This window comes from Bombina bombina, chromosome 2 (genome assembly GCF_027579735.1).
Source record: "Bombina bombina isolate aBomBom1 chromosome 2, aBomBom1.pri, whole genome shotgun sequence".
Classification (NCBI taxonomy): Eukaryota; Metazoa; Chordata; class Amphibia; order Anura; family Bombinatoridae; genus Bombina; species Bombina bombina.
This window is the reverse complement of record NC_069500.1, coordinates 361,480,921-361,507,131: the sequence shown is the minus strand read 5'-3', so window position 1 is coordinate 361,507,131 and position 26,211 is coordinate 361,480,921. Positions and strand designations below refer to the sequence as shown.

General features: G+C 40.6%; 1 protein-coding gene across 1 annotated transcript in view; it reads right to left on the bottom strand.

Annotated features, from left to right (window-relative positions):
• Nucleotides 1-26,211, bottom strand: part of KNTC1 (kinetochore associated 1) — a 1,377,837-nt gene that overhangs the window by 75,798 nt on the left and 1,275,828 nt on the right. The window contains exon 63 of the mRNA XM_053701768.1: nucleotides 11,087-11,177. Within this exon, the coding sequence (XP_053557743.1) occupies nucleotides 11,087-11,177 (91 nt within the window). The remainder of the gene's footprint in view (nucleotides 1-11,086; nucleotides 11,178-26,211) is intronic.

Below are 26,211 nucleotides of genomic sequence, written 5' to 3'. Positions count from 1 at the left end.
AACAGAACTTTCCAAGATGGAAGCTTAATATCTATGGAATGCATAGGTTCAAACTGAACCCCTTGAAGAACTTTAAGAACTAAATTCAAACTCCATGGCAGAGCAACAGGTTTAAACACAGGCTTGATTCTAACTAAAGCCTGACAGAACGACTGAACGTCTGGAACATCTACCAGACGCTTGTGTAGTAGAATTGATAAAGCAGATATCTGTCCGTTTAAGGAACTAGCTGATAGTCCCTTCTCCAATCCTTCTTGGAGAAAGGACAAAATCCTAGGAATCCTGATCTTACTCCATGAGTAGCCTTTGGATTCGCACCAATAAAGATATTTACGCCATATCTTATGATAAATTTTCCTAGTGACAGGCTTTCGAGCCTGAATCAAGGTATCTATGACCGACTCAGAGAAACCCCGCTTGGATAAAATCAAGCGTTCAATCTCCAAGCAGTCAGCCGCAGCGAAACTAGATTTGGATGCTGGAACGGACCTTGAATCAGAAGGTCCTGTCTCAGTGGCAGAGTCCATGGTGGAAGAGATGACATGTCCACCAGGTCCTCATACCAAGTTCTGCGTGGCCACGCAGGTGCTATCAAAATCACCGAAGCTCTCTCCTGTTTGAGTCTGGAAATCAAACAAGGAAGGAGAGGAAATGGTGGAAACACATAAGCCAGGTTGAACGACCAGGGTACTGCTAGAGCATCTATCAGTACTGCCTGAGGATCCCTTGACCTGGACCCCCCATAACAAGGAAGTTTGGCGTTCTGACGAGACGCCATCAGATCCAATTCTGGTGTTCCCCATTGCTGAATCAATTGTGCAAACACCTCCGGATGGAATTCCCACTCCCCCGGATGAAAAGTCTGACGACTTTGAAAATCCGCTTCCCAGTTCTCCACTCCTGGGATATAGATTGCTGATAGGTGGCAAGAGTGAGTCTCTGCCCTTCGAATTATTTTGGTAACCTCTATCATTGCTAGAGAACTCTTTATTCCCCCCTGATGATTGATATATGCTACAGTCGTGATATTGTCCGACTGGAATCTTATGAATCTGGCCGAAGCCACCTGAGGCCACGCCTGAAGCGAGTTGAATATTGCTCTCAGTTCTAGAATATTTATTGGGAGGAGAGCCTCCTCCTGAGTCCACAAACCCAGTGCTTTCAGGGAATTCCAGACTGCACCCCAGCCCAATAGGCTGGCGTCCGTCGTCACTATGACCCATGCTGGCCTGCGGAAACACATTAGCTGGGACAGATGATTCTGTGACAACCACCAAAGAAGAGAGTCTCTGGTCTCTTGATCCAGATTTATCTGAGGAGATAAATCTGCATAATCCCTATTCCACTGTTTGAGCATGCATAGTTGCAGTGGTCTGATATGCAAGACGGCCGAGAAATGGAATGAAAAGCTCGGCAGGTGGTTAAAATTAGAAAAGCCAACACGATGTCCGTGTAAGACTTGGCTAGTTGGTAAGTCGACGCCTGAATTAAGATATCGTCCAGATAAGGCGCCACTGCTATGTCCCGGGCCTTAGAACCGCCAGAAGGGACCCTAGCACCTTTGTGAAAATTCTGGGAGCTGTGGCCAACCCGAAGGGAAGAGCCACAAACTGGTAATGCTTGTCCAGAAAGGCGAACCTGAGGAACTGGTGATGATCTTTGTGGATAGGGATGTGTAGATACGCATCCTTTAAGTCCACAGTGGTCATATATTGACCCTCCTGGATCATTGGTAAAATAGTCTGAATGGTCTCCATCTTGAAGGATGGGACTCTGAGGAATTTGTTTAGGATCTTGAGATCTAAAATTGGTCTGAAAGTTCCCTCTTTTTTGGGAACCACAAACAGATTGGAGTAGAACCCCTGCCCCTGTTCTGTTTTCGGAACTGGGCAGATCCCTCCCATGGTATATAGGTCTACTAAACAGCGTGAGAACGCCTCTCTTTTTGTCTGGTTTACAGACAATTGAGAAAGATGGAATCTCCCCCTTGGAGGACAATCTTTGATATCTAGAAGATACCCCTGGGTTATGATTTCTAAAGTCCAGGAGTCCTGAACGTCTCTTGCCCAAGCCTGAGCAAAGAGAGAAAGTCTGCCCCCTACTAGATCTGGTCCCGGATCGGGGGCTACCCCTTCATGCTGTCTTGGTGGCAGCAGCAGGCTTCTTGGCCTGTTTACCCTTGTTCCAAGTCTGGTTAGGTCTCCAGACTGACTTGGATTGAGCAAAATTCCCCTCTTGCTTTGCAGCAGGGGAAGAGGTAGAGGGACCACCTTTGAAGTTTCGAAAGGAACGAAAATTATTTTGTTTGGTCCTCATCTTATTTGTCTTATCCTGATGAAGGGCATGGCCTTTCCCTCCAGTGATGTCTGAAATGATCTCTTTCAGTTCAGGCCCAAAAAGGGTCTTACCCTTGAAAGGGATGGTCAAAAGCTTAGATTTTGATGACACATCAGCAGGCCAGGACATAAGCCATAACGCTCTATGCGCTAAAATGGCAAAACCCGAATTCTTTGCCGCTAATTTAGCCAGTTGAAAAGCGGCATCTGTAATGAAAGAATTAGCTAGCTTGAGAGCCCTAATTCTATCCAGAATATCATCTAATGGGGTCTCAACCTGAAGAGCCTCCTCCAGAGCCTCGAACCAAAAAGAAGCTGCAGTAGTTACAGGAACAATGCACGCTATAGGTTGGAGAAGAAAACCCTGATGAACAAATATTTTCTTTAGGAGACCCTCCATTTTTTATCCATAGGATCTTTGAAAGCACAACTATCCTCAATAGGTATAGTTGTGCGCTTAGCCAGGGTAGAAATAGCTCCCTCCACCTTAGGGACCGTCTGCCACGAGTCCTGCATGGTGTCTGATATGGGAAACATTTTCTTAAAAGTAGGAGGGGGAGCGAACGGAATACCTGGTCTATCCCACTCCTTAGTAACAATGTCCGAAATCCTCTTAGGGACCGGAAAAACATCAGTGTAGGCAGGAACCTCTAGAAATCTGTCCATTTTACACAATTTCTCTGGAACTACAATAGGGTCACATCCAGAGTCGCTAAAACCTCCCTGAGCAATAAGCGGAGGTGTTCTAGTTTAAATTTAAAAGCCGTCATATCTGAGTCTGTCTGAGGGAACATGTTTCCTGAATCAGAAATCTCTCCCTCAGACAGTAAATCCCTCACCCCCAACTCAGAACATTGTGAGGGTACATCGGATATGGCTAATAAAGCATCAGAGGGCTCAGCATTTACTCTCACACCAGACCTACTGCGCTTCCCATGCAACCCAGGCAGCTTAGATAAAACCTCTGTGAGGGTAGTATTCATAACTGCGGCCATATCTTGCAGGGTGAAAGAATTAGACGCACTAGAAGTACTTGGCGTCACATGTGCGGGCGTTAATGGTTGTGACACTTGGGGAGAATTAGATGGCAAAACCAGATTCCCTTCTGACTGAGAATCATCCTGCGACATACTTTTAGAGGCTAAAATATGTTCTTTGCAATTTATTGACCTTTCAGTGCATGAGGGACACATTTTAAGTGGGGGTTCCACAATGGCTTCTAAACATATTGAACATTGACTTTCCTCAATGTCAGACATGTTGAACAGGATAGTAAAGACTACAAACAAGCATGAAAACACTTTATTTATTGAAAAAATTAACAATCTTAAAAAACGGTACTGCGCCTTTAAGAGAAAAAAAAGCATACACGTTCTGCAAAACTGCTTTAAAATGCACCAAATTTTTCATAGCAGACTCAATATATGTAGTTAAGTTTGCCCCACAAGGAAAATTAACATTTAAAATTTAATGTGCAAACCGGATTGAAAAAGGCCTAAATTCGAAAAAAAAAAAACACCCCCAGCACCTTGCCACAGCCCTGCTGTGGCCCTACCTGCCCTCAGGGATGGTAAATATGGGGTTAAAGCTTCGATTTGGCCCAAAACATCTACAAGTGCCCTCAGGAGTTAGAGCTTGCTGCTTGCTGAGAGAAAACAACTGCGCATCTGAGGCACAAAAATAGGCCCCACCCATCTCACTCGATGTTTCTACAGCCTTAAAGAACCGCACCAGAGCGGTTTTAAACTAGCCATGTGGGTTCTGAGACCCAAAAATAAGCCAATTTTACCCTCAAAGTTTGCCCAAAAAAAAGTTATTGCCCACAAAACGTTACAGCACTCCCAGTTCATAAAAACGTTTGCCCACAAACATTCAAAACTCAGTGTCAACCATTTTTAATTAGCCCCTTATGCAAGCTTAGTAATGCCTGTCTATAGCTCTTAGGATTACTGCTTACCCTTACCCTCATGGGGATACTGTCAGCCTTTCTGAAATACACAGTCTCTCCAGAAAAAATGACTGAACATACCTCATTGCTGTATAGCATGAAAACGTTCCTCACACTGAAGTTTCCTGTACTCCTCAGCCTCTGTGGGAACTGCACTGGATCTTAGTTACAAATGCTAAGATCATCATCCTCCAGGCAGAAGTCTTCATCCATCTGCTGCCTGAGAGTAAATAGTACACTCCGGTACCATTTAAAACAAAAAACTCTTGCTTGAAGAAATTAAAAACTAATATTTTATCACCTCTTTCACTTTACCCTTCCTAGTACTTAGAGTAGGCAAAGAGAATGACTGGGGGTGGAGCTAAGGGAGGATCTATATAGACAGCTCTGCTGTGGTGCTCTTTGCCACTTCCTGTTGGCAGGAGGATAATATCCCACAAGTAAAGGATGAATCCGTGGACTCGTTGTACCTTATAGAAGAAATGTAGTTCCAAAACCTCTGGAGGGTCACGGTTGATGACCCCTGCTCTAGTAGAAAGAGCAGTAATGAACTCTTGGTTGGATTACGAATGGAGCGATAATTACTGCTCCTGCTTGCACGGTAAGTCTGCTTGACTTCTACTCTTTGCGTGCGTCTGGTAGCACGCATATTACAAGTTGAAAGTTATTTTTTTCTGCGTACTAACCAGACACAAGCAAAGAGTAGAACTTAGAATATCGGGATATCCCCTCCACACTATTAACCCCTAAACTGCCACAACCCCTATCGCAAAATAGACCTCTACATTATTAACCCTAAACCGCCACATCGCAAGATAGCCCTCTACAATATTAACACCTAAACCTCCACAACCCCCCATCGTAAAATACCAACATCTAACCCGCCTAACCAGCTAACACCCCTAACCTAACAACCTTAAGTTACTCAAAAGAAAACATAACATTAACTAAAAATGAAAAAACTAACATTACAGAAAATAAATGATCACAAAAAAACAAACAAAAAAAACCCAGTTATGCCTATTCTAAAACTAAATCCCCACTTAAAAAAACAAACCCAAAATAAAAAACCTATACACTAAACTAAAATATAGCAATAAAGCTTAAAAGGGCTTTTTTTCAGGGCAAATTTTAGAATAGTTTTTTTTGATAACCTTTTTTTTTAGTTTGGGGTGGGGGTTACTTAGTGGATGGATAATACTAATGGATTAATATTTATCTTAGTGGAAAAAAAAGCTAAATCACTTTAGGGCAATTGCTATAGTTAAGTTAGTGGTAGTATAGTTTTTTTTTTATTTTGGAGTGGATTTTATCTTTTAAGTGGATCTTTAGTTTTAGAACAGCCATAACTGTTTTTTTTCTTCTTCTTTCTGTAATGGTAGCTTTTTTCATGTAGTTTTTTTTGGGGAACTTAAAATGCTTAAACGCGATTGTGTTTGAGCAATTGCATTTTATTTTAACTTGTAATATAAGCGGACATTACTGTTCAACGGCGCCCAGAGAAAATATGGGGTGCGTAAATTACCACAAGTTTGTGCAAACTAATTTGTGGTAATTTAAACAGTGCACCACTTGTAATATGGATAAGAGTGTAAAAACATTCCGATCTCGCTTACCAGGGGCGGAACTTCCATGGTCGCAACGTCCGCGACTGGGCCTGGAGGTCTGCCACTCTGGGGGGGCCCCGCCACCTAATAGATGCAACAACGGCCCTGCTCCTAATGTACAATACACAGCACTCACTGTACATTGCAGCCACCCAGCTGCGATGATCGCGGCGCCGGTATTGCCAAAAGTGTGAGTGACACTGTCCTGCATGCGGCCATTGGGGCACAGCCATGCAGCAAGTCGGAGCTGCGATGCTGTGCGCTATACTGCGAGTGCGCTGCAGACAACAAATGAACTTGAGTAACGTGGGAAAGAAGAAACGTAAGGTAACCAGTTAACAGAAACAGACCGTGTTTGCTTTCAAGTGTGTCTCGCTTGAGCTGAATAACTCCATGCAAGAGGATCTGTGCACACTCAGGACCCCAGAGAGCTGATCAAAGCACCTATTCTCTTTTATGCCTAGCCTAGATACCCTCTTCAAACTATCTCCATATAATTTTTCCATGATGCACAATGTGCTGGGGACATAGACCTCATTGCAATCTAGATAGTTTGTCGACCCCTTTTGTTCCGAGGGATAAATTTAAAAAAAATAAATAAAAAAAAAATTAAAGAGACTTCTGCGAGTTGCCAGCTTTCTGAAATGCTGAAACGTGTGATTTTTCACTAGTTTTTTCTTGATATCCTCAAAAGACAAACTATGAAACAGCCCCTGCCCCCCTGTGTCTCTCCCTCTTCCCCCCCGTGTCTCTCCCTCTTCCCCCCACTGTGTCTCTCTCTCCCTCTCTTTTTCTTCTTTCTTTCTCTATCTCTCTTTTTCTCTCTTTCTCTTTCTCTCTGACTATCTTTTTATCACTCTCTCTTTCTATCTCTTTCTCTCTATATTTCTTTTGTATCTCTCTCTCCATCTTTCTCTCTATCTATGGCAAGCACCAGTCAGTATTAGAGACTCCTCCTCCACCCTGTACCCGCCATTTCATTTGCATGAGGAGCAGAGAGAGGTGCAGTAATTTAAAGTAAGTGTGACACAGTCATGTACATACCATGTGCAGGTCTGTGCTATGTTGTTTTCTAAACATGAACATATGAGTGCTTGATCATGTCAGGCACTGTATTCCTTTCTTGGTCACACACAGTGCAGGAGTGTTTGTCCGTTTCTAATTTTAAGTGTAAATTGACATGATTAACAGAATTTTTTTTAATGTGTTACATGTTGAAGAAAAAAAAAGAAGAGGAAAATGAAATGTGTGTGTGTGTATATATATATATATATATATATATATATATATATATATAAAAAAATCACTTTTTGGGAGGGGGGAGCTTCATGGAGTTTTGCACCGGGGCTCTGAGGTTTCTAGTTACGCCTCTGTCGCTTACACTCCTCATGCTAGCAATAGCACTCCACTTGTAATCTAGCTCTCAGTGGGGAAATTTTCCCGTACTAAATATACCTTACAAAAAAAGCCAGGCAGCTAAAGAAACAGATGTAGCTTTCTGTCATTTGCAAAGCTTAGACAACTGATAAAAAAACGGACACCTGGAATGTGGATGGCAGAAATCTTACAATGATAATATTCTGCCCAAATGATGATGTGGGACACTTTCCTCATTGCTAAGGAACTGCAAGTTCCTCGCTGATGATTGATCTAAGCCACTGCTGTGATATTGTCTGACTGGAATCGAAGAAAAGATTTCAGTGTGAGGTCGAACCAACTCTGGAGAGCCCTGAAGACTGAGCAGTGCTCCAGAATGTTTATTGGTAACCTCAATTCCAAACTCTCTGAGCTTTTCAAGACTCAGAGACTGCACTCAAACCTAACAGGTTGGCATCTGTGGAAATTGCTAAAAAACTAAAGCAAGAAACGTTGAGTCTGCCACCAAGTTAGGGACTGCCTTGTCCTCATGCTTCCCATTCCACTGATGCAGCATTTGCAAATGGAGGAACCAAATATAAAAGCTGGCAAATGGAAGTGCTTCTGAGGCAGCTATCATGAGAGTCACAATTTCCATGCACTGAGCAATGAAAGGGAAATGATTCAGATGAAGAGCACAGGTCTGATGTAGCTTTAGTGCACGCTAGTCAATTAGAGACAGGTGTATCTTATTTCTGTTTTTATACCAAATCCCAATACTCAGAGAGAACAATTGGAAATTAACATTTTATTATTTCTGTATCCTGCCTACCACTGGGAGTATAATTTCTTCTGCTTTTTCAAATGTTGATATGAAGGTAAAGGAGCTATTTGTAAACAATTAAAGGGACATGAAACCCACATTTTTTTCATAATTTAGAAAGAGCATGCAATTTTTTTTTTTTTTTTTTAAACTTTTATTTACAACCAGCAGTATATACAAAAGAAGTTTAAATCCACATCTTACGCCACGCAGGGCCCGATGTTTCCAAGTAACATGGCATACAATAAACCAAATAATACTGAAAAACAAAAGTAATATAATAATATTAATATTATCAATATCTCACAAGGTTATGCCATTACATCAAAAATAACATATATATTGCTGGGGATTTTTAAATTTTTATCCCTTAGACATCTCAACAAAAACTAAGAACAATCAGAATATATCTTAACAAAACCATATAGACATAAAAAAAAAAAAAAAAGGAAAACCGTTCAATCTCCGCCCCTCTCCTCATCTACCAAACTCCTAAAAGAACAATCTCTGAGTTTTTAAAAGGGAAAATCAAATAATCTATTTCTGTCTCCTGAAGTGTCTTTATGAATATTGCCCATTTATTGAAAAAAATCCTTATATCTAATTCCTTATCAATGTTAGTATCTTTTTGTTCCAGTACACATTGCCTTTTCAAGTAATTTCTGACTTCAGGAATCGTCGGCAAGGCTCTAGATTTCCATTTTTTGCAAATCAAATATCTGGTGGCTAAAATGGAAAGATTTATTATTTTTTCATTAGTCTGAAAGTTAACTTCTGTCGGTAGACAGAGTATGATTTGATACAGTGATAAAGTCAGTGTTTCTATCTTTAATGTAGTTTTGATCCAGTATTCTATTTTTTTCCAGAATTTTCTTATTTTTGGACAATGCCAGAACATGTGAGTCAGATTTGCCGCAGGGTAAGAGCAGTTGGGGCATTTATAAAATTCTTGATTGTGGACTCTGAGACCTTTCTCCGGGGTGAAATATGCCCTATGAAGAAGCTTTAGATGCGCCTCCCGCCAGGTAGCTGATATAACGTAGTTCTTGCTACTTTATTAATTGATAATTGAAGGATTTTTGACTCAATGTTAGTCTGGGAGACTAAGGTATTCCATGCCAATGCCATGTTGTCCAGAATAGGGGCGCCTTTGCTAGCACCCAGTATGTGGTAACATGGGGCAATGGACATACAGCCAATTTTATTAAGAGTTAACCAGTTTTCCAGTTTGCCCAGCTCCCAGCACCATCCTGCCTCCCTAATTAATTCTGTAGTGAAATGTCTTATTTGCAAATATGCAAAAAAATCTTTATTAAGGAGGTTAAATTTTGCTTTTAATTCCGCAAACGTCCTAACACATTTTCTGTCTTTTTCTATTAAATAATGCACTCTATCGAGACCGCTACTGTGCCACCTGTTAAAAACTTCTGAGTTTATACCTGCTTGAAATCGCGGATTCCCTATCAAGGGGAGGTAATTTGATACAGTGGTGGTTAATGAAAGAAGCTTGGATAGTTTCCACCAAGCCTTCATCGGGTTCAGTATAGTTTTGAGACCTTTAATCTCTGATGGGAGATCCTTGGGTGAAGAGTGTATCAAAGCTGCAGGGAGATATGGTTTACATATGTTTAGTTCAAGCTCATTATTTAGGATATAATTTTTGGTAAAGATCCAATCAGCTACTATACGAGCTAAGAAACTAAGGTTGCAGAATCTAATATTTGGTAATGCTAAGCCTCCATATTCCCGTGGTGTGGCAAGTTTCGCAAGAGATATTTTGGGTCTTTTCCTTTGCCATATAAATTGTCTTATTGCGGTATTGAGTAAGCGGACGTCTTTTTCTAATAAGATTAACGGTACATTTTGGAGAATATACAAAAGTTTCGGAAGGAGGGTCATTTTGAATAGTTCTACTCGGCCTGATATTGATAACGGTAAGTCCTGCCAAAGCTTAAGTTTCTCCTTGATATAAGTTAGCATGGGAGATATATTAATTTTATAAAGGTCCCCTATATTGCTTGGTATGTGAATGCCTAGATATTTGAACGAATCTGTAACTACCTTAAAAGGAATATCTAAAATAGAGGTATTGTTTTCCTGAGCCAAAGTATTTCGGATTTTGACTTGTTCACCTTGTAACCTGAAAAGGAGCCAAAGTGGTCAGTTATTTGAATGAGTTTTGATATATTTAGCCTGGAGTTGGATAGATAGATCAAGAGATCGTCAGCATACAGTCCGACTTTCATCTCACAATTTCGGATTTTTATACCATTAAGAGATTGCAATTTTAAACAACTTTCTAATTTACTTCTATTATCTAATTTGCTTCATTCTCTTAATATACTTTGCTGAAAAGCATATCTAGATAGGCTCAGTAGCGGCTGATTGGTTGCTGCGCATAGATGCCTTGTGTGATTGGCTCTCCCATGTGCATTGCAATTTCTTCAACAAAGGATATCTAAAGAATGAAGCAAATTAGATAAAAGAAGTACATTAGAATGTTGTTTAAAATTGTATTCTCTACTTGAATCATGAAAAAAAAAATGGGTTTAGTGTCCCTTTAAAGTACACATCAGCAAGCAAAATGGATAATTGAGAATGGGGAGAAAAATTTAGCGTAAACTGCCCCTTTAAATCTCTGGTGTGTTAAGGTACCTTTTTTCCTCCTCCTAGTGGTCAGAAGGGGATTTCCCACATGTAATGACTACTGGACTCCCGCCATCTCATGAGAGTAAATCATTTTATCATAGGTATAATAAGCATCCACATCATCATGTATTATTTGGAGACAGAAATGTTGTGGTTGCTATTCTTGCCTTTTGCACCTATTAAATGCATATTTTTAAAACTATGGCGGACTGAACATCAATTCTACAATAAAATACTTTAATACTGTATATGTATTTTACATACAATGCAAAAGGCACATTTATCAAATAATTTAATTACTATAATTTAATGTGTGGTGATAAATGCAACAAACTAAAATGAATGCAAATTCTTTAAATACTCATACCTTTACAATCTCACCAGAAGTTATGTTCCTTGGTAAAGGTTTTCCACTCCTCTTCAGATGCTCTGATATAAGGTCAGCTGCTTCATCTAGGCTACAGGGCAAAAGAAAATATTGAAATTATATTGAATTATATTCTCAGAATAATCAATAATTTTACATCTGAATAACTGATTTGTTCTTCTAACTTAATTAATTCCTCCTATACAAACAATCTATAACTTGCATATATAATATACAGAAATATTATCATTTAAAAATTGTGGAATATCTTTAATTTTTAAAAGATTTGTAAACCTCAAGACAATGAGAAAAAACAAAACACAAACCGGAAAATTAAAACAAGCAATAGCTTTGGGTCTTTTGACGGTATGAGAATCTAAACTCTTGCAAAGGGAAAACATCCTGTTGCAAGTAAGTGCTCTGTGTTGGAAGATACTTGAATCATACGGGCAATGCCTTTTAGACGACTGGCTACTTCATTCACATCTGACAGTACCAGTGTATGAGCAAATCATGAGGTTTCTGTGAGGAGATGAGTTGCGGCAATTCTTTAACCTCCCTTTAGCTTCTTGTAATTTCATAAAGCTGATAAAACCAGTTGTATCTTGGCGTCATTTTTGGGGTATCTCACAGAAAAAAAAAGTTAAAATTCATGTGTATATGCAATGAAGGCCAAACAACAAAAAGTAAATTTATGCTTACCTGATAAATTAATTTCTTCTACGATACGACGAGTCCACGGATTTCATCCTTACTTGTGGGATATTAACCTCCTGCTAACAGGAAGTGGCAAAGAGCACCACAGCAGAGCTGACTGAAGCTATAAAAAATAAAATATAATCTAAATCTGTCTGAAAAATGACAGGGAGGGCTGTGGACTCGTCGTATTGTAGAAGAAATTAATTTATCAGGTAAGCATAAATTTACTTTTCTTCTACAAGATACGACGAGTCCACGGATTTCATCCTTACTTGTGGGATACAGTACCAAAGCTACAGGACACGGATGAAACGGGAGGGACAAGACAGAGACCTAAACGGAAGGCACCACTGCTTGAAGAACTTTCCTCCCAAAAACAGCCTCAGAAGAAGCAAAAGTATCAAATTTGTAAAATTTGGAAAAAGTATGAAGAGATGACCAAGTCGCAGCCTTGCAAATCTGTTCAACAGAAGCATCGTTCTTAAACGCCCATGTGGAAGCCACAGCCCTAGTAGAACGAGCCATAATTATTTCAGGAGGCTGCTGTCCAGCAGTCTCATATGCCAGGCGGATGATACCCTTCAGCCAAAAAGAAAGAGAGGTAGCCGTAGCTTTCTGACCCCTACGCTTTCCAGAATAAACAATGAATAATGAAGATGATTGACGGAAATCCTTAGTCGGCTGCAAGTAAAACTTCAGGGCACGGACCACGTCCAGGTTATGTAACAGACGCTCCTTCTTAGAAGAAGGATTAGGACACAAGGAAGGAACAACAATTTCCTGATTAATATTCTTATTTGAAACAACCTTAGGAAGGAATCCAGGTTTGGTACGCAAAACCACCTTATCAGAATGAAAGATAAGATAAGGGGCGAGTCACATTGTAATGCTGAAAGCTCAGAAACTCTACGAGCAGAAGAAATAGCAACCAGAAACAAAACTTTCCAAGATAACAATTTAATATCTATGGAATGCATGGGTTCAAACGGAATCCCTTGAAGAACTCTAAGAACTAAATTCAAACTCCAAGGTGGAGCAATTGGTCTGAATACAGGCTTAATTCTGGTTAGAGCCTGACAAAAAGACTGAACATCTGCTAAACGTTTGTGTAGCAAAATTGACAAAGCAGAAATATGTCCCTTTAAGGAACTCGCTGATAACCCTTTCTCCAATCCTTCTTGGAGAAAAGACAGAATCCTGGGAATCCTAACTTTACTCCATGAGTAGCCCTTGGAATCACACCTAAAAAGATATTTACGCCATATCTTATCATATATTTTTCTAGTGACAGGCTTACGTGCCTGTATCAAAGTATTAATGACCGAATCTGAGAATCCCCGCTTAGATAAAATCAAGCGTTCAATCTCCAAGCAGTCAGATGCAGAGAACTTAGATTTGGATGTTGGAAAGGTCCTTGAATGAGAAGGCCTTGTCTCAATGGAAGTTTCCACGGTGGCAGAGAGGACATGGCCACTAGATCCGCATACCAAGTCCTGCGTGGCCACGCAGGCGCGATCAGAATTACCAAAGCTCTCTCCTGTTTGATCCGAGCAATCACGCGTGAAAGGAGAGGAAATGGTGGAAACACATAAGCTAGGCTGAACGACCAAGGCACTGCCAAGGCATCTATCAGTTCGGCCTGAGGATCCCTCGACCTGGATCCGTATCTTGGAAGCTTGGCATTCTGTCGAGATGCCATCAGATCCAATTCCGGTCTGCCCCGTCGGAGAATCAGTGAGGCAAACACCTCCGAGTGGAGTTCCCACTCCCCCGGATGAAAAGTCTGTCGACTTAGAAAATCCGCTTCCCAGTTCTCTACTCCTGGGATGTAGATTGCCGACAGATAACAAGAGTGGGCCTCCGCCCATCGAATTATCTTGGATACTTCTATCATCGCCAAGGAACTCCTCGTTCCTCCCTGATGATTGATATAAGCCACAGTCGTGATATTGTCCGATTGGAATCTGATGAATTTGGCCGAAGCCAACTGAGGCCATGCCTGAAGCGCATTGAATATTGCTCTCAATTCCAAAATATTGATTGGAAGTAGAGACTCCACTTGAGTCCATACACCCTGAGCCTTCAGGGAATTCCAGACTGCACCCCAGCCCAGTAGGCTTGCGTCCGTTGACACTATCACCCACGAGGGTCTGCGGAAACACATCCCCTGGGACAGATGATCCAGCGACAACCACCAAAGAAGTGTGTCTCTGGTCTCTTGATCCAGATTTATCTGAGGAGATAAATTCGCATAGTCCCCATTCCACTGTCCGAGCATGCACAGCTACAGTGGTCTGAGATGAAAACGAGCAAACGGAATGATGTCCATTGCCGCCACCATTAATCCAATCACCTCCATACACTGAGCCACTGATGGCCGAGGAGTGGACTGAAGGGCTTGGCAAGTATTTAGAAACTTTGATTTTCTGATCTCCGTCAGAAATATCTTCATGGCTACCGAGTCTATCAGAGTTCCCAAGAAGGGAACCATTGTCCGTGGAACTAGTGAACTCTTTTCTAGGTTCACCTTCCATCCGTGAGTTCTCAGAAAAGACAACACTGTGTCTGTATGAGATTTCGTCAGATGATAACTTGACGCCTGAATCAAAATATCGTCCAGATAAGGCGCCACTGCTATGCCCCACGGCCTGAGAACCGCCAGAAGGGACCCTAGAACCTTTGTGAAGATCCTGGGTGCTGTGGCCAACCCGAAGGGAAGAGCCACGAACTGAAAATGTTTGTCCAGGAAGGCAAACCTTAGGAACTGATGATGATCCTTGTGAATAGGAATATGAAGGTATGCATCCTTCAAGTCCACGGTAGTCATATATTGACCCTCCTGAATCATTGGTAAAATTGTTCGGATGGTCTCCATCTTGAAGGATGGAACTCTGAGAAACTTGTTTAGACTCTTGAGGTCTAAAATAGGTCTGAACATTCCCTCTTTTTTGGGAAGTACGAAAAGATTTGAGTAAAATCCCTGTCCCTGTTCTAGTCTTGGAACGGGACGAATTACTCCCATAGTGGAGAGGTCTTTTACACAACGTAAGACCGCCTCTCTTTTTATCTGGTCTACAGACAATCGTGAAAGAAGAAATCTCCCTCTTGGGAGAAAATCCTTGAATTCCAGTTGATACCTGTGGGTCACAATTTCCAGTGCCCAGGGGTCCTGAACATCTCTTGCCCAAGCCTGGGCAAAGAAAGAAAGTCTGCCCCCTACTAGATCCGGTCCCAGATCGGGGGCCGCCCCTTCATGCTGTCTTTGTAGCAGCAGCGGGCTTCTTGGGTTGTTTACCCTTGTTCCAAGCCTGGTTAGGTCTCCAGACGGACTTGGACTGAGCAAAATTTCCTTCCTGCTTTGTGGAGGAAGAGGAAGCAGAGGGTACTCCTTTAAAATTTCGAAAGGAACGAAAATTATTTTGTTTACCCCTCATCTTAACAGACTTATCCTGAGGTAGAGCGTGACCTTTACCTCCAGTAATGTCAGAAATAATTTCCTTCAACTCAGGCCCGAATAGGGTCTTCCCTTTGAAAAGAATAGCTAAGAGCTTTGATTTAGATGACACATCAGCAGACCACGATTTTAACCATAACGCTCTACGCGCTAAAATGGCAAATCCTGCATTTTTCGCCGCCAATTTAGCAATTTGAAAGGCGGCAATTGTAATAAAAGAATTAGCTAGCTTGAGAGCCCTAATTCTATCTAAAATGTCCTCTAAAGGGGTCTCAACCTTCAGAGACTCTTCTAGAGCATCAAACCAAAAAGCTGCTGCAGTAGTAACTGGAACAATGCAAGCTGTTGGTTGTAAAAGGAAACCCTGATGAATAAATAATTTCTTTAAAAGACCCTCTAACTTCTTATCCATAGGGTCTTTGAAAGCACAACTGTCTTCAGTAGGTATAGTTGTATGTTTAGCCAGGGTAGAAATAGCTCCCTCCACCTTAGGGACTGACTGCCAAGAGTCCCGAATGGTGTCTGATATGGGATACATTTTCTTGAAATTAGGAGGAGGAGAGAACGGTATACCTGGTCTGTCCCATTCCTTTTTTATAATTTCCGAAATTCTTTTAGGAACCGGAAAAATATCAGTGTAAGTAGGTACCTCTAGATATTTGTCCATTTTACACAATTTCTCTGGTGGTATTACAATAGGGTCACAATCATCCAGAGTCGCTAAAACCTCCCGAAGTAACAGGCGGAGGTGTTCAAGCTTAAATTTAAAAGACATGATGTCCGAATCTGTCTGGGGTAACATACTTCCTGGGTCTGAAAGTTCTCCCTCAGACAACAATTCCTTGACCCCCAACTCAGAGCCCTGTGAGGGTACATCGGAAATAGCCAACAAAGCATCAGAGGATTCAGTATTCACATTAATACCTGACATACTGCGTTTACCCTGTAACACTGGTAACTTAAGATAATACCTCTGTAAGGGTAGTTGACATAACTGCAGCCATATCCTGCAGAGTAAAAGAATTAGACGCACTTGAGGTACTTGGCGTCCCTTGTGTGGGCGTTAAAGGTTGTGACACTTGGGGAGAATTAGATGGCATATCCTGATTCTCTTCAGACTGAGAATCATAATTAGGCACACTTTCATTACCTAAAATATGCTTTTTACATTGTAAGGCCCTCTCAGTACAAGAGGTACACAAAGTAAGAGGGGGTACCACAATGGCTTCTAAACACATAGAACAATTAGTTTCCTCAATGTCAGACATGTTGAACAGACTAGCAATAACCACAATAGTCGTAGATCACCTTATTTATTGATTTAAACAACTTTTAGAAAAATGTGTACTGCGCCTTTAAGAAATAAAAAGCGCACAATTTTTTCTCAGACTGCCTAAAACGTTAATAAACGCTACACAATTAAATATATATATTCAATTGGCCCAAAAATTATTGCACCCTATAAGCAAAAGGTGAGTTTACCCTCTAAGAGGCATTTTAACCAAAAATATGTTTTGACAGAAAAAATGACCCCTGCACCTCGCCACAGCTCTGCTGTGGCGCCTACCTGCCCCCAGGGTACTGCAAAATGACTTGACAATGATCCGGTGAACAGAACACAATGTTAGGCCCCACCGGAGCTAATGCCTGCTGCCTTCTCAGTCAGATTAAACAGCGCGTCTGAGCGCGCGAAATAGGCCCCGCCCATCAAGGACGTCGTCCTAACACTCTGTCTAACCGCATGGGAAGCGGTTTTGAAAAAAGCCATATGGTCCCCTTAGTCCTTAGGCACACAATCTCTTAATAAAAAACCTGCAGCCCTATTGACTTTGAAATAAAATATAAAATGTCAAGCTGCCCCTCTCCCAGTGTCCAGCCCAATACAGTGTCTAATCAGTATGTATAAACACAGGATCTTCAGTAACACCCTCAGTGTACAGGTCTACTGCTTACCCCTTCCCTTGCAGGGAAAAAATGTCAGCCAGTTCTGATATACAAAGTCTCCTCAGAAATAAAAGACTGAACATACCTCAATGCTGCTTGTAGTATGGCACCGTTCTCTACACTGAAGATTTCTCTTGCACTACCTTCAGAAGCTCTGTGGGAACCAACATGGATCTTAGTTACGTCTGCTAAGATCATCAACCTCAGGGCAGAAATCTTCTTCATTCCATATCTCCCTGAGGAAAATAGTACTCACCGGTACCATTTAAAATAAAAAACTTCTTGATTGAAGAATCTAAAACTAACACCTCTTTCACTTTACCTCTTCCTATTACTAACACAGGCAAAGAGAATGACTGGGGGTGGAGGGAAGGGAGGAGCTATATATACAGCTCTGCTGTGGTGCTCTTTGCCACTTCCTGTTAGCAGGAGGTTAATATCCCAAAAGTAAGGATGAAATCCGTGGACTCGTCGTATCTTGTAGAAGAAAAACACCTTTACATAAGGGTGTGAAAATGGCCCAGCAGCAAAAGGGTTCATATTTTTTGGTAAATTAATTCTATTAATATAGAAACCTTTTGCCAAAAACATCTCTATCCTCAATGTATTTTCTTTATAATCACTGAGGGGGCTAATATATATATTACATTATTGGATTTTTTGTATACAATAAAAGGTGTATCGTAATTTATATGACCGAGCCCAGGCCTTCTGAAAAAGGTGTAATCTGCCCCCTACCAGAAGAAGATTTAAATTGAGGGCCGCACCTTCATGCTCTAGAAATAGAGGACTGTTCCTGAAAGTGTAGACTTGTTCCAACTGGAAGAGGACTTACAGGGTGTTATTCTTTTGTGAAGAGGAGGATGATTTTTGGTTTCTAGTTTGACAAAAAGAAGGAAAATGATAGGGACCCCTTGTCTTACTCTTGGATTTTTTGTCACAAGGGAGAAAGGCTCCTTTACCTCCAGTCATGGTAGAAATAATAGCATCTAGACCAGGCCCAAACAAAACCTCTCTTTGGAAAGGAAGAGTTAAAAGTCTGATCTAAGAAACCATATCTTCTGACCAAGAGTTCAGCCATAAGGCCCTTCTGATAAAAGCAGCTAACCCCATATTATTGGTGTTAATCTTGATAATGTCGATAAACGCATTGACTGACCTAATAAGATCTAGGCAACGTTATGTAAAATCTGATCAGACGAACTGTAACACAATAGAGTAGCGGATGCTGCAACACAGGCTATACTAACAGCTGGTCTGAATAAGAAACCTGACTGCTGAAAAGCATTTCTATGGTAAGATTCCAGTTTCCTGTCCATAGGATCTTTTAAAGAAGTACTCTAAAGGAATAGTAGAACGTTCTACCAAGGTAGAAATGGCTCCATCTACCTTAGGGATGGTCTCCCAAAGTTCTAAATTAGAAGATGGTAACGGAAACATCTTCTTAAATTTTAAAGCTGGATTATAAGGAATACCAGGCCTAGCCCATTCCTTGGTAATTATTTCACTAATCGCATCTGGCAAGAGAAAAACTTGCTCATTTGAATTTTATTCATCCTCAGAAGAAAAATCTGAGGAGTTTGAGACCTTTAACCGATTAAGCTCTTAGCGAACCAGAATGGCAACATAAATCCACAGTAGGTTTTCAGTCAACTTGCACTTACTTGGAGGAGGCATAGCCACCAACATTTCAGAGACAGTGGAGAGCACAAAATCTTTAAAACCTAGAGCAAAATCTGATGAACTCCGTTGTAAAGAAAAGAGGGAGGACAGACAACTTTAGATACAAGAGCAGCATTAGACTGGTTGACATGCATTAAGTGATCCCTACAAGGGTTGCAAAGTTGTGCAGGGGGCACAATAGCAATGAGTTTGCATAACACACATTTATACTAAATAGCAAAATCTATGGATCTACCCTCTTAAGGATCTACACTTACAGAATTGAGGACAGTATCCAGTATGCTACATAGTTGCTAATAATACATACAGACAAATGTAACTAAATACAAATACACCACAGCATACATTTTGAAATGTATGCAGAATACAAAACAATTCAGAAATCTTTTCCCAAAAATCTGAGAATAGCAGAAGATTGATAATACATAGTGTAAACTGATAAAACCTCAGAGTGAATCGAAAATAAAAATAACTGACAAAAAATTAAATAATTGAATTATAACAGCCCTGTCGACAGTCTTATAATTATAACAGCCCCTTAGATTCAATTAGGAAACTAATGATAAACTAACTTAGAATTTTAGTGGTAATCTTACCCAGTAAAGGCTAAGATTCACTAAATAGGAGCCGATCGTACCGATTATTTCCTCAATAGAGTGCAAAAAGCGTGACCTGCATTAACCAATGCACTGCCAAAAATTCATAACTCCCATCGAAAGCGTTATAGCTGCTTTAGGCGTGCTACTCCAAGTCAGCAGAACAACTTGGTAGTGCTCTGGGAGAAAGAGAGACTGTGCAACAAGTAAGCAGCGCACTAAATAAAACCCACATTTTCAAGTTGGTAAGCTGCAGCATGCATACACAGCGCCTGCTATAAAAAAAAACTAAATGTACTAATTATAGCGAAGGCAGCACTTATATAATGGACTGGACCGAAAAAGAACAGGCTGGGTAAAAAAGAAATTTTCAGTAACCAGAAAAAGCACGCGCCGAGAGTAAGGTGTACCACGGCCTTGCGGTTCTCAGTTTTTTCCACTGCGTCACACATAGTCAGTGCTTCTACCCACAGGCAGCAATATGAACGGCGCTTCATAGGCAGATACTGGGTGGAACCCAGTCCTGAGTGATAGAATACTACAAAACTTGTGAGTACCAAGAACTTTTTTTTATCTAATCCTCTCCATACAATAATCGGAAGGGACTCCAAAAGCGGACGCTACGCACTTATGTGCTTAAGAGCAGGGAAGAGAAAATAATTGACTCACACATATTAGCAATCATACTGGATTCATTTAAGTGGATGTGGGACATATATACAGAGTCAATTTAACTTACCCTTATACCACAATCTTTATCATTGCAACTTTAACTGTTTACAACCAAAAGCAGGGCTCAGATAATCTTTCTTACCCCTCCACTGGAATACTTATACATACATAATCCGGCTACATACCTAACTGTAGACTCCAATCCAGTCCTCTCTTATATGTTATAGAACTTTTAACATAAGGATGGTCTGATACTTGCCTTTACCTGCTACACTTTCAAGGCCTTTCATTCTTTAGGTGGAACAACTTTGGAAATAGCACCTACAGACTCCTGTCTCACAGTTGTTTAACTTTCTCTCTGCCTGAAACCCCACGGCCTCAGCACAATGGTTTCTAGAAAATCCAGTAAACCTGATAAAACACATAAGCCATTACTTCAAATGGCAACAAGTAACTCCAAGATGAACTCATTTTTCATATCATTGGATACTAACACATCAGACACCCCTGCACCTTTACAAAACACCCAAAAAAATTCCATAAATGATCAAGAAGACAACACCGCTCCAATCACAAAAGCAGACCTCAAACACCTTCCAACTAAAGAAGATTTCTCTCAATATCACAAGTGGGGAAGCACATAAAAGATGGCCTAGCTGAGGTGAAATATGATGTTTCGTAAATAGGATATAAACTTGAACAAAAAGAAGAGGACACTGACACACTAACAACCGACCACGCTCTGCTGACAGAACAACTGGGCTCCAAGGTGAAATTATTAACCAATTGCAGACCCAACTGGAGGATCTTGATAACATGAGATGCAGGCAGAACCTCAGAATTAGGGGCATCCCTGAAAAAATAACACAACCGCAGCCACATAAATAGCCAACAAAAGCTTTTCTATTACATCATAAAAGGCTCATCAAAGCAGGAACCTCCACTAGACAGGGCTCATAGAGCCTTACGTCAACCGCCAAAAAATTTGACTCCTCCAAGAGACTAACATCAGCCAGGAAATTTAACAAATCAACTTCGAAGGAGACACCATACAAATATTCCCAGATTTAAGCCCCCAAAACTTAAATAGAAGAAGAGAGACCAGATACATCACATTACATTTACAAGACTTAGGGATCATATACAGATGGTGCTTCCCCTTTTGCCTTAAAGTTGAAAGGGACAACCAAACCCCATCTGACCTGGAAGGCTTCTCCAAAAAATTGAATATTGACACGCCAACTCTCCCATTGAAATTCGCAGAGGAGTAGACTCCAGCACATCCACTGGACCATCCGAAACCCTAGACCAGAAAGAGACCCCGGAACCAAGAAGATGCAGCCATAAAACCTACTCCATCACCCATAGCTGAAACCCTGCCAACCTGATAGTAAATTAGTAAAATGTACTATCATCATTAGATTTATACAAGGTCTGGGTAATGCTAATTCAGTTTTTATCCCTTATTCAATATAGCCCTTTGCAATCTAGTCCCTAGCCACAGTATCTCTACTATAATTAATTACTACGCCGTTCACTCAGAGTAAATTTATGACATGCTGTTCGTGCCCTCCCTAAACCCCAAGTTACTTTCACAAGTGTACTACTAGTGATAACCATCCAGACCCCTACTTATTTCCTGCACTATGTCACTAGTTTTTGTTTTTTTACCTGCTCTCTTATTCTAATTAGTTGTATAACGTTTCTAATTTCTGTTGTTATCTTTATTTAGATGGTCATGGCTCCTGCACATCATTATATCCTTTCAAGCTACCTTCCTCTACTTCCCTGTTACTTCTTCTGTCTCCTTTCAGACGGAGGGCCTACTCATATCATACCATGGTGAGTTATTGGTTTACTTGTGATTTTGTCTCCAATTACGCAGATCATCCCATATACTTCTTTGAGATTTACACATCAGACACAATTAACATAATGAAACAATGAACACACAACAAATTTAAATTATATAACAGAATGTCAAGGGTCTTAATTCAACCCATAAGAGATACATAGCCCTTAATTGGCTCAAACATCACCATGAAGACATATTTCTCCAAGAAACACATTTTGCTCTAAATTCCCAACCCATATGCAGTTCCAAAGATTACCCACTGTAATATCTCAATTTAGCACAAACAAAACATAATGGAGTGAGTATTCTGTTACATAGGAAAATCCCTTTCCAACTCCTCCACAAAGAAATAGATTAGGGCCGGGTAATTATCTTGGTGGGATTGTTATATAACAGACCAACAACAATGATTAATCTATATAGCCCAAATACTAAACAGGCCCCATTAATAGACAAACACTTAAACAATAATTTTAGGTGGGGGGCGGGGGGGGGATCTTAACCTAGCACTGGATCCGGTTTTGGATTGCTCACGTCAACGAAGAGCACAAACACAGCGGACTCTCTCCAAATTAAGAGGAAAACTGTGGGATTGAACACTGCTGAATACCTGGTGAATATTACACCCTAACACAGATAAACTACATCTTTTACTCATACCCATGTTAAGTATACTCCAGAATTGATTATCTCTTCATAGATCAGAACAGCCTACCTTTGATACTTACAGCGGATATACTTCCCACACCCTGGTCCAACCACTCCATGGTTACCATGGATATGAGTTGGTCCTCTATTCCTATTACCCCATTTATTTGGAAGCTGGACGAAACACTACTTAATAAACCTGACGTGATCAACAAGATCACTATGGTACTACAAGACTACTTTTTACATAATACTACTGATCTACATAGTCCCCAATTGATTTGGAACGTGCATAAAGTGGTAATTGGGGGAAAATTCATCAAAATACAAGCAGCTTTCAAAAACACATATCATAAGATATATAAACAACTCCTACAACAGCTTAGAGAACTAGACCTCACACATAAAAACGACCCCACTGATTCATGACTACAATCACTTGGGACAGAGACTCGCACAACCATCTCCTACAGAAAGAGGCCTATAAAAAAGCATTATATTTAAATAAAACATAATTTGTGGAAAGAAACAAAGCAGGCACCATCAAAGCTAAAGCATTAAAACAAAATGCCCTAAACTGTTACATTCAGGCAATAACAACAAACAGAGAATTGAATTCCCATAGTCATAATATAGCTGAAACATTCCGAGAATACTACAAAAACTTATATCAACTCCCTAAAAATCCAGAAAATAACACACACCAAGATATGTTGAATTACATCTCAAGTGCAGATCTACCGAAGATTGACTGGGGACAACAAACAGATCTAGACACACCCATCACATCAGACGAAATATTACACGCAATAGACTCTTTACCATCTGGGAAAAGCCCGGGACCAGATGGGCTAAGTAATACACACTATAAAACAAGTCAAACAAATCTTAGCACCACATCTCTTGACTCTATTCCATTCAATAGACGGGGAGGGAGAATTCTCCACCAAATTTTTAATGTCCCACATAACAGTTAGCTCCAAACCCAAAAAACAACCAACCATAACAAGTAACTACCGTCCCTTATTGTTTTCAAAATCTACTCTAAAATTCTATCCACAAGAACATACAGGTGAAACTCGAAAAATTTGAATATGGTGCAAAAGTTCATTTATTTCACTAATGCAACTTAAAAGGTGAAACTAATATACGAGATGGACTAATTACATGCAAAGCAAGATACTTCAAGCCGTGATTTGTCATAATTGTGATGATTATGGCTTACAGCTCATGAAAACCCCAAATCCACAATCTGAGAAAAGTAGAATATTGTGAAAAGCTGCAATATTCTAGGCTCAGTGTCCCCACTCTAATCAGCTAAATAAGCCATAACACCTGCAAAGGGTTCCTGAGCCTTTAAATGGTCTCTCAGTCTGGTTCAGTAGGAATCACAATCATGGGAAGGACTGCTGACCTGACAGTTGTGCAGAAAACCATAATTGACACCCTCCATAAGGAGGGAAAGCCTCAAAAGGTAATTGCAAAAGAAGTTGGATGTTCCCAAAGTGCTGTATCAAAGCACATTAATAGAAAGTTATGTGGAAGGGAAAAGTGAGGAAGAAAAAGGTGCACAAGCAGTAGGGATGACCGCAGTCTGGAGAGGATTGTCAGGAAAAGGCCATTCAAAAGTGTTGGGGACTTTCACAAGGAGTGGACTGAGGCTGGAGTTAGTACATCAAGAGCCACCACACACAGACGGATCCTGGACATGGGCTTCAAATATGGTATTCCTCTTGTCAAGCCACTCCTGAACAACAAACAACGTCAGAAGCGTCTTACCTGGGCTAAAGAAAAACAGACCTGGTCTGTTGCTCAGTGGTCCAAAGTCCTCTTTTCTGATGAGAGCAAATTTTGCATCTCATTTGGAAACCAAGGACCCAGAGTATGAAGGAAGAATGGAGAGGCACACACTGCAAGATGCTTGAAGTCCAGTGTGAAGTTTCCACAGTCTGTGTTGATTTGGGGAGCCATGTCATCTGCTGGTGTTGGTCCACTGTGCTTCATTAAGTCCAGGGTCAACGCAGCCGTCTACCAGGAGATTTTGGAGCACCTCATGCTTCCTTCCTCAGACGAGCTCTATGGGGATGCTGACTTCATTTTCCAGCAGGACTTGGCACCTGCCCACACTGCCAAAAGCACCAAAACCTGGTTCAATGACTGTGGGATTACTGTGCTTGATTGGCCAGCAAACTCACCTGACCTGAACCCCATAGAGAATCTATGGGGCATTACCAAGAGAAAGATGAGAGACATGAGACTGAACAATACAGAAGAGCTGAAGGCCGCTATTGAAGCATCCTGGTCTTCCATAACACCTCAGCAGTGCCACAGGCTGATAGCTTCCATGCTACGCCGCATTGAGGCAGTAATTGCTGCAAAAGGGGCCCAAACCAAGTACTGAGTACATACAGTATGCATGCTTATACTTTTCAGAGGTCCGATATTGTTCTATGTACAATCCTTGTTTTATTGATTGCATGTAATATTCTAATTTTCTGAGATTGTGGATTTGGGGTTTTCATGACCTGTAAGCCATAATCATCACAATTATGACAAATCACGGCTTGAAGTATCTTGCTTTGCATGTAATGAGTCTATCTCATATATTAGTTTCACCTTTTAAGTTGCATTAGTGAAATAAATAAACTTTTGAACGATATTCTAATTTTTCGAGTTTCAGCTGTATAAGATTTTACCGGATATAACCCACGTAGACCAAGCAGGATTTTTTCCCCACAGAAAGGCCAGGGACAACACTTTCAGGGTACTTCAACTCATTGATTATATAAAACTTCATAATATTCCTGCAATCATGATTTCAACTGATGCTGAAAAAGCGTTTGATAGGCTAAATTGGGACTTCCTATCAGCAGTCTTAAAGCAATTAGGATTTTGCTAAAAAATTCTAAAAAGCATATTAAGTCTATATACTCCCCCCTCAGCGAAGGTCAACAGTACAAAACGGCACGTGACAAGGTTGCCCCTTCTCTCCGACTCTATTTGTTTTATCAATGGAAATCCAGGCAGCACATATTAGGAGGAATAAAGATATAACAGGGATTCAAGTGGGACAACATTAATACAAGCTCACTATGTATGCTGATGACCTACTGGTATGCTTGGCCTCTCCTATGCAGTCCCACCAGCAACTTTTAAGGGAGTTTGCCCAATTTGGTAATTTCTCCAATTTCCTGATAAACGCCCAAAAATCAGAAATGCGTAATATTACCCTACCCCAAACAGACTACGCAAACATAGCCACCCTGTGTTCATATAAAAGAAACAGTAATTCAATTAAGTACTTAGGCATAGAACTAGCAGCATAACTATTCAAATTTTTTAAATTAAATTACCGGAAACTACTGAAAGATATTGAAACAGACTTTAAGAATTGGCCAAAAAAACATATTTCCTGGTGGGGCAGAATTCAAAATGAATATATTACCCAGGATATTATACTTATTTCAAGCAGCACCAATTCCACTATCCCCTATATACCTCAAAAACCTACAAAAAAGTATTAACACTAATGTTTGGGGTAAGATCAAACCAAGAATAGCTAGTACCACCGTGT